The 14,739-nt window shown below is 41.3% G+C and overlaps 1 protein-coding gene across 1 annotated transcript in view; it reads right to left on the minus strand.

Annotated features, from left to right (window-relative positions):
* Positions 1 to 14,739, minus strand: part of LOC118914679 (AP-2 complex subunit beta-like) — a 73,425-nt gene that overhangs the window by 594 nt on the left and 58,092 nt on the right. Inside the window, 1 exon segment of the mRNA XM_057501211.1 lies at positions 105 to 187. Within this exon segment, the coding sequence (XP_057357194.1) occupies positions 139 to 187 (49 nt within the window). The 3' untranslated portion in view covers positions 105 to 138.

Genomic DNA, 14,739 nt, shown 5'->3' on the forward strand with positions numbered 1-14,739 from the left:
AGTATTTCAAATGACTGGTGTTCAGCCTGATCTACATTTATAGTTTTAGTCTCAGTTTTCAGTCAAGGAGGCAGATCTAGGACCCGATTCTGGTCTCAACTTACCACCGGAACCACCTCTGGCTGACTTTCATGCTGGTCAGGCTTGTCCCAAAGATTTGGTCCTGGGGGCAGCTCTCCAGCTGGACCTGTGTACCAGAAAGGAACTACAGGATGCATCACTTGTTGACGTGGATGGCGAAATTCAAGAGGGAGATTGGAGGGATCTGAAGACCAGGACTCGGTTGGCCCTGGGGGTCTGGGGGTCAGCTGCACAGGATCCAGGGCCCAACCCGGAGGCTGGGCTGCCTGGACAGGCAGCCACAATGGTAGCAACACAAGAAGCCACGGGGCCCAGAAACGCAGCCAGGACATGGCAGCAAAGACTCCAGGGCACAGTGAGCCAGAGGACCAGAGCAGCTCCCTTAAGCCAGAGCAGAACCATTATGACAGCTCTCTGATGCTCACATATCCTTGGCAACTGCGTGCCCCTCCCCTGCCTAGTCCCACCCTTCATATATGACACGTTAGGCTCAGGCTGAGATCGGCTCCACACCACCTGAGCGAGTCCTTTCTCAGAATCATGGAGTCCAAGCGTCCCCTCCCCAAGCAAAGGCTACAGACACCTCCCTCCAGATCCCCCTTCCCACTGACAGAGACAGGATTTGGGCTGCACATCTGGGTGGCCCTGGACCAGATAGTGGCCCAGGGATAGTGGCTGTTGGTTAAGAGAAGGGTAAGGGTGGAGGTGGTGCAGTTTCCCAAGGAAGCCACTGGGTCTGGCATCATAACTGATACCAAGTAATTGTTTTGTAATCTTTCCAATACCATCTGTAATATCTGAGTGGCTATGTGAAACTGTCACAGGATAGAAGCAAGCAGATCATAGTCTTCAAATTAAAGAATGTCTAACAAGTAATCATTGCAGTCACAGGGAATAGAGCCAGTATTGAAGGGGTGTTCAACAGGGTACAGAAGTGGAGTCACATCTGAGGAGAGTCATCAAATTTAATCAAGGTTAAATCAAGGAGGAAAGGAATATGGGTAAGAATAGGCAGTAAGGTCAGTAGCAAATAGCCAAATCAAGAACAATCAGAGAAGGTTTATGGAATCATACAATTATAAAGTGAAAGGTTTGCAAAATCTAAGCCTCACTCATTTATTTAAAGGAATTGAAATGGTCCTTGATAAAGAAATTGGTGGTCGAATTTAGGTGCATAATGAAATGTAATTCTGGAGCTCTGGGAAAGTGAAATTGGATGGCAGAATATGGAGTAAGATTTCTACAATGTATTAGAGAACTTTTTAACTGTTTTCTGCAAACTGAAGGCAGTTCTGAATACACACTTTGAGAGTGATGACTATGACTATGAAGCTTCCTGTATGTTACAACTGATGAAAGAGTTTGTCAAGCTCACACATTCTAAATCCACATGATAGTAAACATAAGACATCTCTTGTGAAGATTTCTTAAGGGGTAGCATAAAATGGCATGGGGTGTATCATCAGTATATTTGGGTTTGACTTCTAGTTTCCAGTTATTGTCATGAACCTTAACTAAGTTACTTAACCATCCCGAGTTCAAGTTTCTTCATCTAAAAAGAAAGGGCAGAGGGAGAAGCAAAGGATCAGTGTAGCAATGGAGCTGAAAGCATTCTGCAAACCAGAGTGCTGTGCAAATGCTAGCCTGTGAATTATTGAACTCAGCACTTCATCCCAGTGGAGCTAGGAATTGGACCCACCAACACTCCAGCTTTCTCAAAAAGCTGCTTCTGATCACATGCCTTTTGGGCTCGTGGGCAGCCCTTGCTGAATAAAACTTGATGATGGCATAGAAACCAGGACAGGCCACTGCAGCATTTGGGAAGGCTTGGACTGAATACGGAAGGCCAAACTGGGAGAATACTATGAACAGAGAATGCTGTGGGGTGGTCCCACGCCAAGTACAGCACATGAAATTCCCCGTCCTGGAAACAGAATTCCCATCCCCTCATATTCCCCAGGTAATTGTGGAGAGTGTGCAACCCAAAACACTTATTTCACGAACAATTGTGTTTTCCTCTGAAATCCTAGGACTTGAGAAGCACTAGAAGGCAACACGTGCTGTTGAGAGCTTCCTCTCAAAAATCTGCTGGGGCCAGTGAATTGCCGAGGTTCGCTCCAGAAAAAGACTCCTCTCAGCGGACACTACAAGGCGGGTGAGGGCTAAGGCAGGGCTCCTGGTGTCCTGATCACCAGAGGGGCGGCTTTCCCCATCCACCCCTAAATCTTGGCCCAGCTCACATGTGAGACCTGAGCCGTCGGTCCAGAGCTCAGCTCCCACACCCATAAGGTTTTGTCATTTCCAGTGTCAACCGCAAAAGGTCACTATCCTTCAGTCACTGCGCATGTGTGGCCAAGGCTCACGCAGTACTGCGCCAGTGCAACATGTGCCCCTGCTTTGTAAAAAGTGGATCGGAGGGGGGGTGGGGATGGCGGGGGGCTAGCGCCACAGGACCGGTCTACAAGTCGGCCCTGTGAACCGCGTGCCCAGTGGAGGGCCCAACGGCCCTGGGTAAGACAGCCATCGGGCGTCCCGGGGCTGGGCTGAGCGCCCCAATTGGCCCCGAACCTCCCGGGGAGGTGGGGGTGGGGGTGGACTGGGCCAGTCAGCCTGCAGCCACCGCTTACCGGCTCGGGATTTTCCCTAGTGGCCTGGCCAAGGCCAGTGGGGTTTGCGGCTGCAGCTGCAGCCCTGGTCATCTTAAGGGATATGGCACGCGCGCCAGGCAGAGCAGCGCTGGGAGGAGCGCCTGGCCAACCTCAGCCACGCTGCAAATGGAGTCGCTACGAGCTGTGCAGCTTCCTCCGCCACCACGCAGGAGCGCCCGAAGAACCCAGGCAAGTGTGAGGTGGATCGCTTGGCTGGCTGGAAGCCCTCCGTGTACTACGTCATGCGATCCTGTGCGTGACTTTCCTCCGCGTCTGCTGCGCCTCAGCCATGTATGCCTACATCGGGGTAGAGCTACTTTGCCTCGCTCTACTTTGTGGCACTCAGCATCATTGGCTTTGGAGACCTCTGTCAGCAGCCAGAATGCCCAGTATGAAAGCCAAGACCTCTACTGCCTCGCCAAATTTGTCTGCAACCTCACTGGCGTCTGCTGCACCGACTCCTTTTTCAGTGTCCTCTCTGTCCTCATCAAACACTCTGTGAACTGGATCCTGAGGAAAATGGATTCTGGGTTCCACCAGCAATGCCAAAGACGACCCTGGAGGTCACGGACGAACATGGTGATGCTGGGCAACGTCAGAACCAGCGCAACATCTCCACAGAAACAGATGGAGTGATGGAGAGTGACATGGGCTGGCAGCATCCCTTGGGGGTGAGGATCTCTGTGAAGGGCTTTCTGGCAGCCACAAGGTGTCAGTAGCCATCCTCCAGACGCAGCTGTCTGAAACAGCCAACAGTAGCCCCCACCAGGCCAGCACGCTGTCCAGGTGTTGGGGCAGCGTTGTGTAGTTTCCTTGCTTCTTGTCCCCACCACAACAAAGAATGGAAGGGCAGAGTCACAGTAGTGAAGCGGGGTAAAAGTTTTATTTGAAGTTACTTAAAGAGAGAAAATGTGTAGGATACCTTAGGGAGGAGATGCACCCTGAGAGGCTGGTGAAAGTTTAAGGCTACAGACATAGAAACTACAGGCGACCGCAGAGGGAGGTGTGCTGAAAAAGTTACAGCAATGCCCTTGGAATGTGGAGGCGACCCCAGAGAGAGGAGCGCTGTTGTAAGTCCGGGGGAAAGGAAATCCCAATTTGAAAAAGACAGATGCACCCCTATGTTTATCGCAGCACTATTTACAATAGCCAAGAAATGGAAGCAACCTAAGTGCCCATCAATAGATGAATGGATAAAAAAGATGTGGTACATATACACAGTGGAATATTATTCAGCCATTAGAAGAAAACAAATCCTACCATTTGCAACAACATGGATGGAGCTAGAGGGTATTATGCTCAGTGAAGTAAGCCAGGCAGAGAAAGACAAGTACCAAATGATTGCACTCATATGTGGAGTATAAGAACAAAGAAAAAAACTGAAGAAACAAAACAGCAGTAGACGCACAGAACCCAAGAATGGACTAACAGTTATGAAAGGGAAAGGGACTGGGGAGGATGGATGGCAATGGAGGGATAAGGGGAAAAAAGGGGGTATTACTATTAGCAGACATAATGTAGAGGGTGGGGGTCACGGGGAGAGCTATATAACACAGAGAACACAAGTAGTGATTCTAGAGCATCTTACTATGCTGATGCCCAGTGACTGTAATGGGGTATGTGGGGGGGACTTGATGATGGGGGTAGTCTCATAAACATAATGTTCCTCATGTAACTGTAGATTAATGATACCAAAATAAAAAATATAAAAATAAATAAACTTAAAATAGAATCTCATTTGACCCAGTCATTCCACTCCTAGGAATTTACCCAAAGAAAACAAGACCCATGATTCAAAAAGACACATGAACATCTATGTTTATTCCAGCACTATTTACAATATCCACGATATGGAAGCAACCTAAGTGTCCATCAGCAGATGAATGGATAAAGAAGGTGTGGTCCACATACAGAATGGAATATTATTCAGCCATAAGAAGCAAACAAATCCTGCCATTTGCAACAACATGGGTGGAGCTAGAGAGTACTATGCTCAGTGAAATAAGCCAAGCGGAGAAAGACAAGTACCAAATGATTTCACTCATCTGTGGAGTATAAGAACAAAGAAAAAAACTGAAGGGACAAAACAGCAGCAGACTCACAGAACCCAAGAATGGACTAACGGTTACCAAAGGGAAAGGGACTGGGCAGGTGGGGTGGGAAGGGAGGGATAAGAGCAGGGATAAAAAAGGGGGCCTTATGATTAGCATGTATAATGTGAGGGGGGCACAGGGAGGGATGTGCAACACAGAGAAGACAGGTAGTGAGTCTACAGCATCTTACTACGCTGATGGACAGTGACTGTAATGGGGTTTGTGGGGTGGTACTTGCTGAAGGGGGAAGTCTAGTAACCATAATGTTCTTCATGTAATTGTAGATCAATGATAATAAAATGAATAATAAAAAAAAAACCAACCGCAAACTAGAAATACCATTTGACCCAGGAATTCCACTCCTAGGGATCTACCCTAAGAATGCAGCAGCCCAGTTTGAAAAAGACATATGCACCCCTATGTTTACCGCAGCACTATTTACAATAGCCAAGAAATGGAAGCAACCTAACTGTCCATCAGTAGAGGAATGGATAAAGAAGGGGTGGTACATATACACAATGGAATATTATTCAGCCATAAGAAGAAAACAAATCCTACCATTTGCAACAACATGGATGGAGCTAGAAGGTATTATGCTCAGTGAAATAAGCCAGGCAGAGAAAGACAAGTATCAGATGATTTCACTCATCTGTGGAGTATAAGCACAAAGACAAAACTGAAGGAACAAAACAGCATCAGACTCACAGAACCCAAGAATGGACTAACAGTGACCAAAGGGAAAGGGACTGGGGAGGATGGGTGGAAAGGGAGGGATAAGGGGGAAAAAGGGTCACTACAATTAGCACACATAATGTAGGGGGTAGGGCACGGGGAAGACAGTATAACACACGGAAGACAAGTAGTGATTCTATAGCTTATTACTATGCTGATGGACAGTGACTGTAATGGGGTGTGTGGTGCGGACTTGATAATGGGGGGAGTCTAGTAACCATAATGTTGCTCATGTAATTGTACATTAATGATACCAAAATTAAATTAAAATGTAAAATAAAAAAAAAGGTTGCTCATGACAACAATGACAGCAAACATCGAAAAATTAGTGTCATCTCACCAAGCTCAACCCTCTCACTCATAAGGACTTCATTAATCTTTTAAAACATTAATTAAAAAAAATTTTCTTAATTGTAATTATACGTTGAGCAATATGTTAATATTTTTAATTACTTCTAATAAAATATTTTGAAAAAATGTGCCCTTGTTTTATCTATAGTATAGTAGAATTCACGTATGCGGTTGTTATCAAATCACTTTTTGAAAAAGTGGGCGCTGAGCCAAAAAAGGTTGGGAACCTATGCTCTAGATGGAAGTGCTCCTAATGCTAAATAACTGTCACCAGAGAAAATGAAACCACAGTAAAGCAAGTAGACCAAGCAAATACAAAATTAACCCAACTACTCACAAAGTCAGTCAAAGGATAAACAAAGAGTACAGAATATAACATCTAATATATAAAGAGTGGAGGAGGAAGAAGACAAGGAGAACAAAAAAAGAACCTTCAGAATGTGTTTGAAATAGTGCAATACGCAATTTAAGATAGACTATTAGATAGTAAGGAAGCTATCCTTGAACCTTTGGTAACCACAAGTCTAAAGCCTACAATGGCATTAAGGATGTATCTATTGATAATCACCCTAAATGTAAATGGACTGAATGCACTAATCAAAAGACAGAGTTGAAGAGTGGATAAAAATAGAAGACCCATCTATATACTGCCTACAAGCGACTCACTTCAAACCCAAAGACATACACAGAGACTAAAAGTGAAGGGATGGAAAAAGATACTTCATGCAAATAATAGGGAGAAAAAGGCAGAAGGATCAGTACTTATTTATATCAGACAGAATAGATTTTAAAACAAAGAAAGTAATAAGAGACAAACAAGGACATTATATTATGTAATGGTAAAGAGGTCAGTCCAACAAGAAGATATAACTATTATAAATGTCTATGCACCCAATATAGGAACACCTAAATATGTGAAACAAATACTAACGGAATTAAAGGGGGAAACAGCATGCAACGCACTCATCTTAGGAGACTTCAACACACCACTCACACCAAAAGACAGATCAGCCTGACAGAAAAATAAGTAAAGAGATGGAGGCACTGAACAACACATTAGAACCGATGAACCTAATATACGTCTACAGAACATTCCACCCAATAAAAGCAGGATACACATTCTTCTTAAGTGAACATAGAACGTTTTCCAGAATAGATCAAATACTAGGCCACAGAAAGAGCCTCAGTAAATTCACAAAGCTTGAAATTATGCCAACCAGCTTCTCAGACCACAAAGGTATGAAACCAGAATTAAATTCTGCAAAGAAAACAAAAAGACCCATAAGCACATGGAGGCATAACAACATGCTCTTAAATAATCAATGGATCAATGACCAAATTAAAACAGAGATCAAGGAATATATGGAGCCAAATGATAAAAAATCAACAGCCCCAAACCTGTGAGATACAGCAAAGGCACTTTTAAGAATAAAGTATATAGCAATATAGGCTTACCTCAAGAAACAAGAACAATCCCAAATGAACACTCTAAATTCACAATTAATGGAACTAGAAAAAGAAGAACAAATGAGGCCCCAAGTCAGGAGAAGGAGAGACATAATAAAGATCAGAACAGAAATAAATAAATTGAGAAGAATAAAACAATAGAAAGAATCAATGAAACCAGGAGCTGGTTCTTTCAGGAAATAAACAAAACAGATAAACCCCTAGACAGACCTGTCAAAAAAAGAGAGTGTTCACACATAAACAGACTCAGAAAGAAAAAAGGAAAAAACACTATGGACATCACTGAAATACAAAGAATTATTAGACAATATTATGAAATATTACATTCCAACAAACTGGATAACCAAGAAGAAATGGACAACTTTCTAGAAAAATACAACCTTCCAAGACTGATCAGGAAGAAACTCAAAATCTGAATAGACCAACTACCAGCAATGAAACTGAATTGGTAATCAAAAAACTACATAAGAACAAATTACCTGGACTAGATGGCTTCACTGCTGAATTTCACCAAACATTTAAAGAAGACCTAACACCCATCCTCCTTAAAGTTTTCCAAAAAGTAGAAGAGGAGGGAATAGTTCCAAACTCATTCTGTGAGGCCAGGATCACTCTAATACCAAAACAAGACAAACACACCAAAAAAAACAAAAATCACAGACTGATATCCCTGATGAACCTAGATGCAAAAATTCTCAATAAAATATTAGCAAAAAGAATTCAAAAATACACAAAAAAGATCACCCATATGATCAAGCAGGCATCCTTCCAGGGATGGTATGATGGTATGATATTTGAAAATCAATCAATATCACACACCATGTCGACAAAAAGGAGAAAAATCACACGATCATCTCAACACATGCTGAAAAAGCATTTGACAAAAATCAACATCCATTCATGATAAAAACTCTCAACACAATGGGTATACAGGTTAAGTACCACACATAATAAAGGCCATACACGACAAACCCACAGCCAACATCATACTTAACAGCAAAAAGCCAAAAGTCCTTCCTCTCAGATTGGGAACAAGAGAAGGATGCCCTCTCACCACTTTTATTCAACACAGTACTGGAGGTCCTAGCCACAGCAATCAGACAACACAAAGAAATAAAAGGCATCCAGATTGGTAAGGAAGAAGTTAAACTGTCACTGTCTGCAGATGACATGATACTGTATATAGAATCAACCAAAAACTGCTAGAGTAATAACTTAATTCAGTAAACTTGCAGGGTACGAAATACAGAAATCTGTTGCCTTCCTATATACTAACAATGAACTAGCAGAAAGAGAACTCAGGAAAACAATTCCATTTACAATTACATCAAAAAGAATAAAATAACTAGGAATAAACCTAAACAAGGAGGTGAAAGAACTATACTCTGAAAACCACGAGAAACTCATAACAGAAATTAAAGAAGACACCAATAAATGACTGGATAGAAAGAATTAATATTGTCAAAGTGGCCATCCTGCTGCCTAAAGCAATCTACAGATTCAATGCAATCCTTTCAAAATACCAACAGCATTCTTCAACAAACTAGAACAAATAGTTCTAAAATATATGTGAAACATAATTTTTCATCAGACATATAGAGAAGACATAATACCCATTCTCCTTAAAGTTCTCCAAAAAATACAAGAGGAGGGAATACTTCCCAACTCACTCTATGAAGCCAGCATTACTCTAATACCAAAACCAGGCAAAGACCCCACTAAAAGAAAATTAAGTATCAATATCCCTGATGAACAAAGATGCAAACATACTCAACAAATTTAACAAACCAAATTCAAAAATACATCAAGAGGATCACACACTATGATAAAGTGGGATTCATCTCAGGGACGCAAGGACGGTACAACATTCCAAACTCCATCAACATCATCCACCACATCAACAAAAAGAAGGACAAAAACCATATGATCATCTCCACAGATGCTGAGAAAATATTCAACAAAATTCAACATCCATTCATGATAAAAACGCTCAACAAAATGGGTACAGAGGGCAAGTACCTCAACATAATAAAGGCCATATATGACAAACCCACAGCCAACATCATACTGAACAGCGAGAAGCTGAAAGCTTTTCCTTTAAGATCGGGAACAAGACAGGGATGCCCACTCTCCCCATTGTTATTCAACATAGTTCTAGAGGTCCTAGCCATGGCAATTAGACAAAACAAAGAAATACAAGGCATCCAGATTGGTAAGGAAGAAGTCAAACTGTCACTATTTGCAGATAAGATGATACTGTACATAAAAAACCCGGAAGAATCCACTCCAAAACTACTAGAACTAACATCTGAATTCAGCAAAGTTGCAGGATACAAAATTAGCACACAGAAATCTGTTGCATTACGATACACTAACGGTAAACTAGCAGAAAGAGAAATCAGGAAAACAATGCCATTCACAACTGCATCAAAAAGAATAAAATACTTAGGAATAAACCTAACCAAGGAAGTGAAAACTTCCTGTACCCTGAAAACTATCAGACACTCTTAAGAAAAATTAGAGAGGACACTAACAAATGGAAACTCATCCCATGCTCTTGGCTAGGAAGAATTAATATTGTCCAAATGGCCATCCTGCCCAAAGCAATCTACAAATTCAATGCAATCCCTATCAAAATACCAATAGCATTCCTCAATGAATTAGTACAAATAGTTCTAAAATTCAGATAGAACCCCAAAAGACCCCGAATAGCCAAAGCAATCCTGAGAATGAAGAATAAAGCTGGGGAGATCTCGCTTAGCAACTTCAAGCTCTACTACAAATCCACAGTAATCAAAACAATTTGGTACTGGCACAAGAACAGACCTACAGACCAATGGAACAGGATAGCGAGTCCAGATATTAACCCAAACATATATGGTCAATTAATATACGATAAAGGAGCCATGTACATATGATGGGGAAACGACAGCCTCTTCAACAGCTGGTGTTGGCAAAACTGGACAGCGACATGTAAGAGAATGAAACTGGATCATTGTCTAACCCCATACATAGAAGTAAAATCGAAATGGATCAAAGACCTGAATGTAAGTCATGAAACCATAAAACTCTTAGAAAAAAAATAGGCAAAAATATCTTGGACATAAACATGAGCAACTTCTTCATGAACCTATGTCTCTGGGAAAGGGAAACAAAAGTAAAAATTAACAAGTGGGACTATATCAAGCTGAAAAGCTTCTCTACAGCAAAGGACACCATCAACAGAACAAAGAGGCATCCTACAGTATGGAAGAATATATTCATAAATAACAGATCCAATAAAGGGTGGCATCCAAAATGTATAAAGAACTCACGCACCTCAAGAAACAGAAAGCAAATAATCCAATTAAAAAATGGGCACATAATCTGAACAGACAGTTCTCCAAAGAAGAAATTCAGATGGTCAACAGACACATGAAAAGATGGTCCACACTGTTAATCATCAGAGAAATGCGAATTAAAACCACAATGAGATATCACCTCACACCAGTAAGGATCACCACCATCCAAAAGACAAACAACAACAGATGTTGGAGAGGACGTGGAGAAAGGGGAACCCCCCTACACCGCTGGTGGGAATGTAAATTAGTTCAACCATTGTGGAAAGCAGTATGGAGGTTCCTCAAAAAACTAAAAAGAGAAATACCATTTAACCCCGGAATTCCAGTCCTAGGAATTTACCCTAAGAATGCAGCAGCCCAGTTTGAAAAAGACATATGCACCCCTATGTTTACCGCAGCACTATTTGCAATAGCCAAGAAATGGAGGCAACCTAAGTGTCCATCAGTAGAGGAATGGATAAAGAAGAGGTGGTACATATACACAATGGAATATTATTCAGCCATAAGAAGAAAACAAATCCTACCATTTGCAACAACATGGATGGAGCTAGAGGGTATTATGCTCAGTTAAATAAGCCAGGCAGAAAAAGACAAGTATCAAATGATTTCACCCATCTGTGGAGTATAAGAACAAAGAAAAAAACTGAAGGAACAAAACAGCAGTAGGCGCACAGAACCCAAGAATGGACTAACAGTTACCAAAGGGAAAGGGACTGGGGAGGATGGATGGCAATGGAGGGATAAGGGGAAAAAAGGGGGGCATTACTATTAGCAGACATAATGTAGGGGGTGGGGGTCACGGGGAGAGCTGTAAAACACAGAGAACACAAGTAGTGATTCTACAGCATCTTACTACGCTGATGCACAGTGACTGTAATGGGGTATGTGGGGGGGACTTGATGATGGGGTAATCTCATAAACATAATGTTCCTCATGTAACTGTAGATTAATGATACCAAAATAAATAATATAAAAATAAATAAACTTAAAACAGAATCTCATTTGACCCAGTCATTCCATTCCTAGGAATTTACCCAAAGAAAACAAGACCCATGATTCAAAAAGACACATGAACATCTATGTTTATTCCAGCACTATTTACAATATCCAAGATATGAAAGCAACCTAAGTGTCCATCAGCAGATGAATGGATAAAGAAGGTGTGGTCCATATACAGAATGGAATATTATTCAGCCATAAGAAGCAAACAAATCCTACCATTTGCAACAACATGGGTGGAGCTAGAGGGTACTGTGCTCAGTGAAATAATCCAGGCGGAGAAAGACAAGCACCAAATGATTTCACTCATTTGTGGAGTGTAACAAAGCAAAACTGAAGGAAGGAAAACAGCAGCAGACTCAGACTCCAAGAAGGGACTAGCGGTTCCCAAAGGGAAGGGATTGGGGAGGGAGAGAGAAAGGGATTGAAAGGTAGTATAATTAACAATCACAATATAGGTCGGTCATGGGGAAGGCAGTACAGGACAGAGAAGACAAGTAATGACTCTGTAGCATCTTACTATGCTGACAGTGACTTCAACGCGGGGGTGGGGAAAGGTAAGGACTTGATAACATGGGTAGATGTTGAAACCACAGTACCGTTCAGGTGAAACCTTTTTAAGACTGTACATCCATGACCCCTTAATAAGTAAATAAATAAATAAAATATAGATGACAAGAAAATCTAGAAGTCATTCAGACTGTGTATTGACTATTACGGATTCCTACTTTTGTTAGGCTTGATAATGTGATTTTCTTTTAAGTCCTTATCTATTCAAGATACCAAGTTAAGGATTTAGTAGTGAAATGATATGAGTTCTGGAATGGGATTTGATTTAAAGTACTCCAGCTCCCTCAGAAACACCCCACAAAAAACAAAAACTCAAAGAAAGCACTGTGGGTACGATAAGTGAACCAAGACTGGCAAAATAGTGGTAACTGTTGAAGCTGAGCAATGAGTGTATGTTTGTTACACCATTTTATCTTGTATATTTTCTAAGATTTATATAAATATTGTATAAAGAAAATAAAGTTAAAAAGAACACTAAAAATTCCATTAATATCAGAAAAACAATTCCATTCACAATTGCATAGAAAAGAATAAAATACCTCGGAATAAACCTAACCAAGGAAGAGAAAGAGCTATACTTTGAGGACTACGAGACACTCACGAGAGAAAGAAGATACCAATAAATGTAAACACATCCCGTCCTCATGGATAGGAAAAATTAGTATTGTTTAAATGGCCATCCTGACTACAGCAATCTACACATTCAATGCAATGCCTATCAACATATCAACAACATTCTTCAATGAACTAGAGCAAATAGTTCTAAAATTCATATGGAACCACAAAAGATCCTGAATAGCCAAAGCAATCCTGAGAAGGAAGAATAGAGCTGGGGGGATTATGCTCCCCAACTTCAAGCTCTACTACAAGCCACAGTAATAATCAAGATAATTTGGTACTAGCACAAGAACAGAACAATAGACCAATGGAACAGATTAGAGAGCCCAGATATAAACCCAACCACATATGGTCAATTAATACACGATAAAGGCGCCATGGACATACAATGGGGAAATGATAGCTCCTTCAACAACTGGTGTTGGCAAACCTGGACAGCTACATGCAAGATAATGAAACTGGATTACTGTCTAACTCCATACACAAAAGTAAACTCGAACTGGGTTTACGACCTGAATGTAATGAAACCATAAACCTCTTAGAAGAAAACACAGGCAAAAATCTCCTTAATATAAACATGAGCAACCTCTTCCTGAACACATCTCCTCAAGCAAGGGAAACAACAGCAAAAAATGAACACATGGGACTACATCAAACTAAAAAGCTTCTGTACAGCAAAGGACACAATCAATAAAACAAAAAGGCATCCTACGGTATGGGAGAATATATTTGTAAATGCCATATCCGACAAGGGGTTAACATCCTAAACATATAAGGAACTCACACGCCTCAACGCCAAAAAGCAAATAACCCAATTAAAAAACGAACGGAAGATATGAAGAGACACTTCTCCAAGGAAGAAATTCAGATGGTAGACACATGAAAAGATGCTCCACATCACTAATCATCAGGGAAATGCAAATTAAAACCACAATGAGATATCACTGCACACCAGTAAGGACGGCCAGCTTCGAAAAGACCAAGAACAACAAATGCTGGTGAGGATGTGAAGAAAGGGGAACCCTCCCACATTGCTGGTGGGAATGCAAATTCGTTCAACCACTGTGGAAAGCAGTATGGAGGTTCCTCAAAAAACTAAATATAAATACTATTTGACCCGGGAATCCCACTCCTTGCAATTTACTCAAAGAATACAAGTTCTCAGGTTTAAAAACACATATGCACCCCTATGTTTATTGCAGCACTATTTACAACAGCCAAGAAATGGAAGCAACCTAAGTGTCCATCAGTAGATGAATGGATAAATTAGACACATGTTACATATACACAATGGAATACTATTCAGTGATAAGAAAGAAACAAATCTTACCATTTGAAACAACATGGATGGAGCTGGAGGATATTATGCTCAGTGAAATAAGCCAGGCAGAGAAAGACAAGTGCCAAATGATTTCCCTCATTTGTAGAATATAACAATGAAGTAAAACTGAAGGAACAAAACAGCAGCAGACTCACAGACTCCAAGGGACTAGCGGTTACCAAAGGGGAGGGGTGTGGGAGGGCAGATGGGGAGGGAGGGAGGGAGGGAGGGAGAAGGGGATTGAGGGGTATTATGTTTAGTACACATGGTGTGAGGGGTCATGGGGAAGACAATGTAGCACAGAGAAGGCAAATAGTGAATCTGTGACATCTTATACACTGATGGACAGTTACTGCAATGAGGTATGAGTGGGGACTTGATAACATGGGTAACTGTAGTAACCACATTGTATTTTTCATGTGAAACCTTCATAAGAGTGTATGCATATCAATAATACCTTAATAAAAGAAAAAATGTAGAAGAAAAAAAAGTCCGTAAATAAACAAATGTTTTTTAAA

The sequence above is a fragment of the Manis pentadactyla genome, chromosome 4 (assembly GCF_030020395.1).
Source record: "Manis pentadactyla isolate mManPen7 chromosome 4, mManPen7.hap1, whole genome shotgun sequence".
NCBI classification, from domain to species: domain Eukaryota; kingdom Metazoa; phylum Chordata; class Mammalia; order Pholidota; family Manidae; genus Manis; species Manis pentadactyla.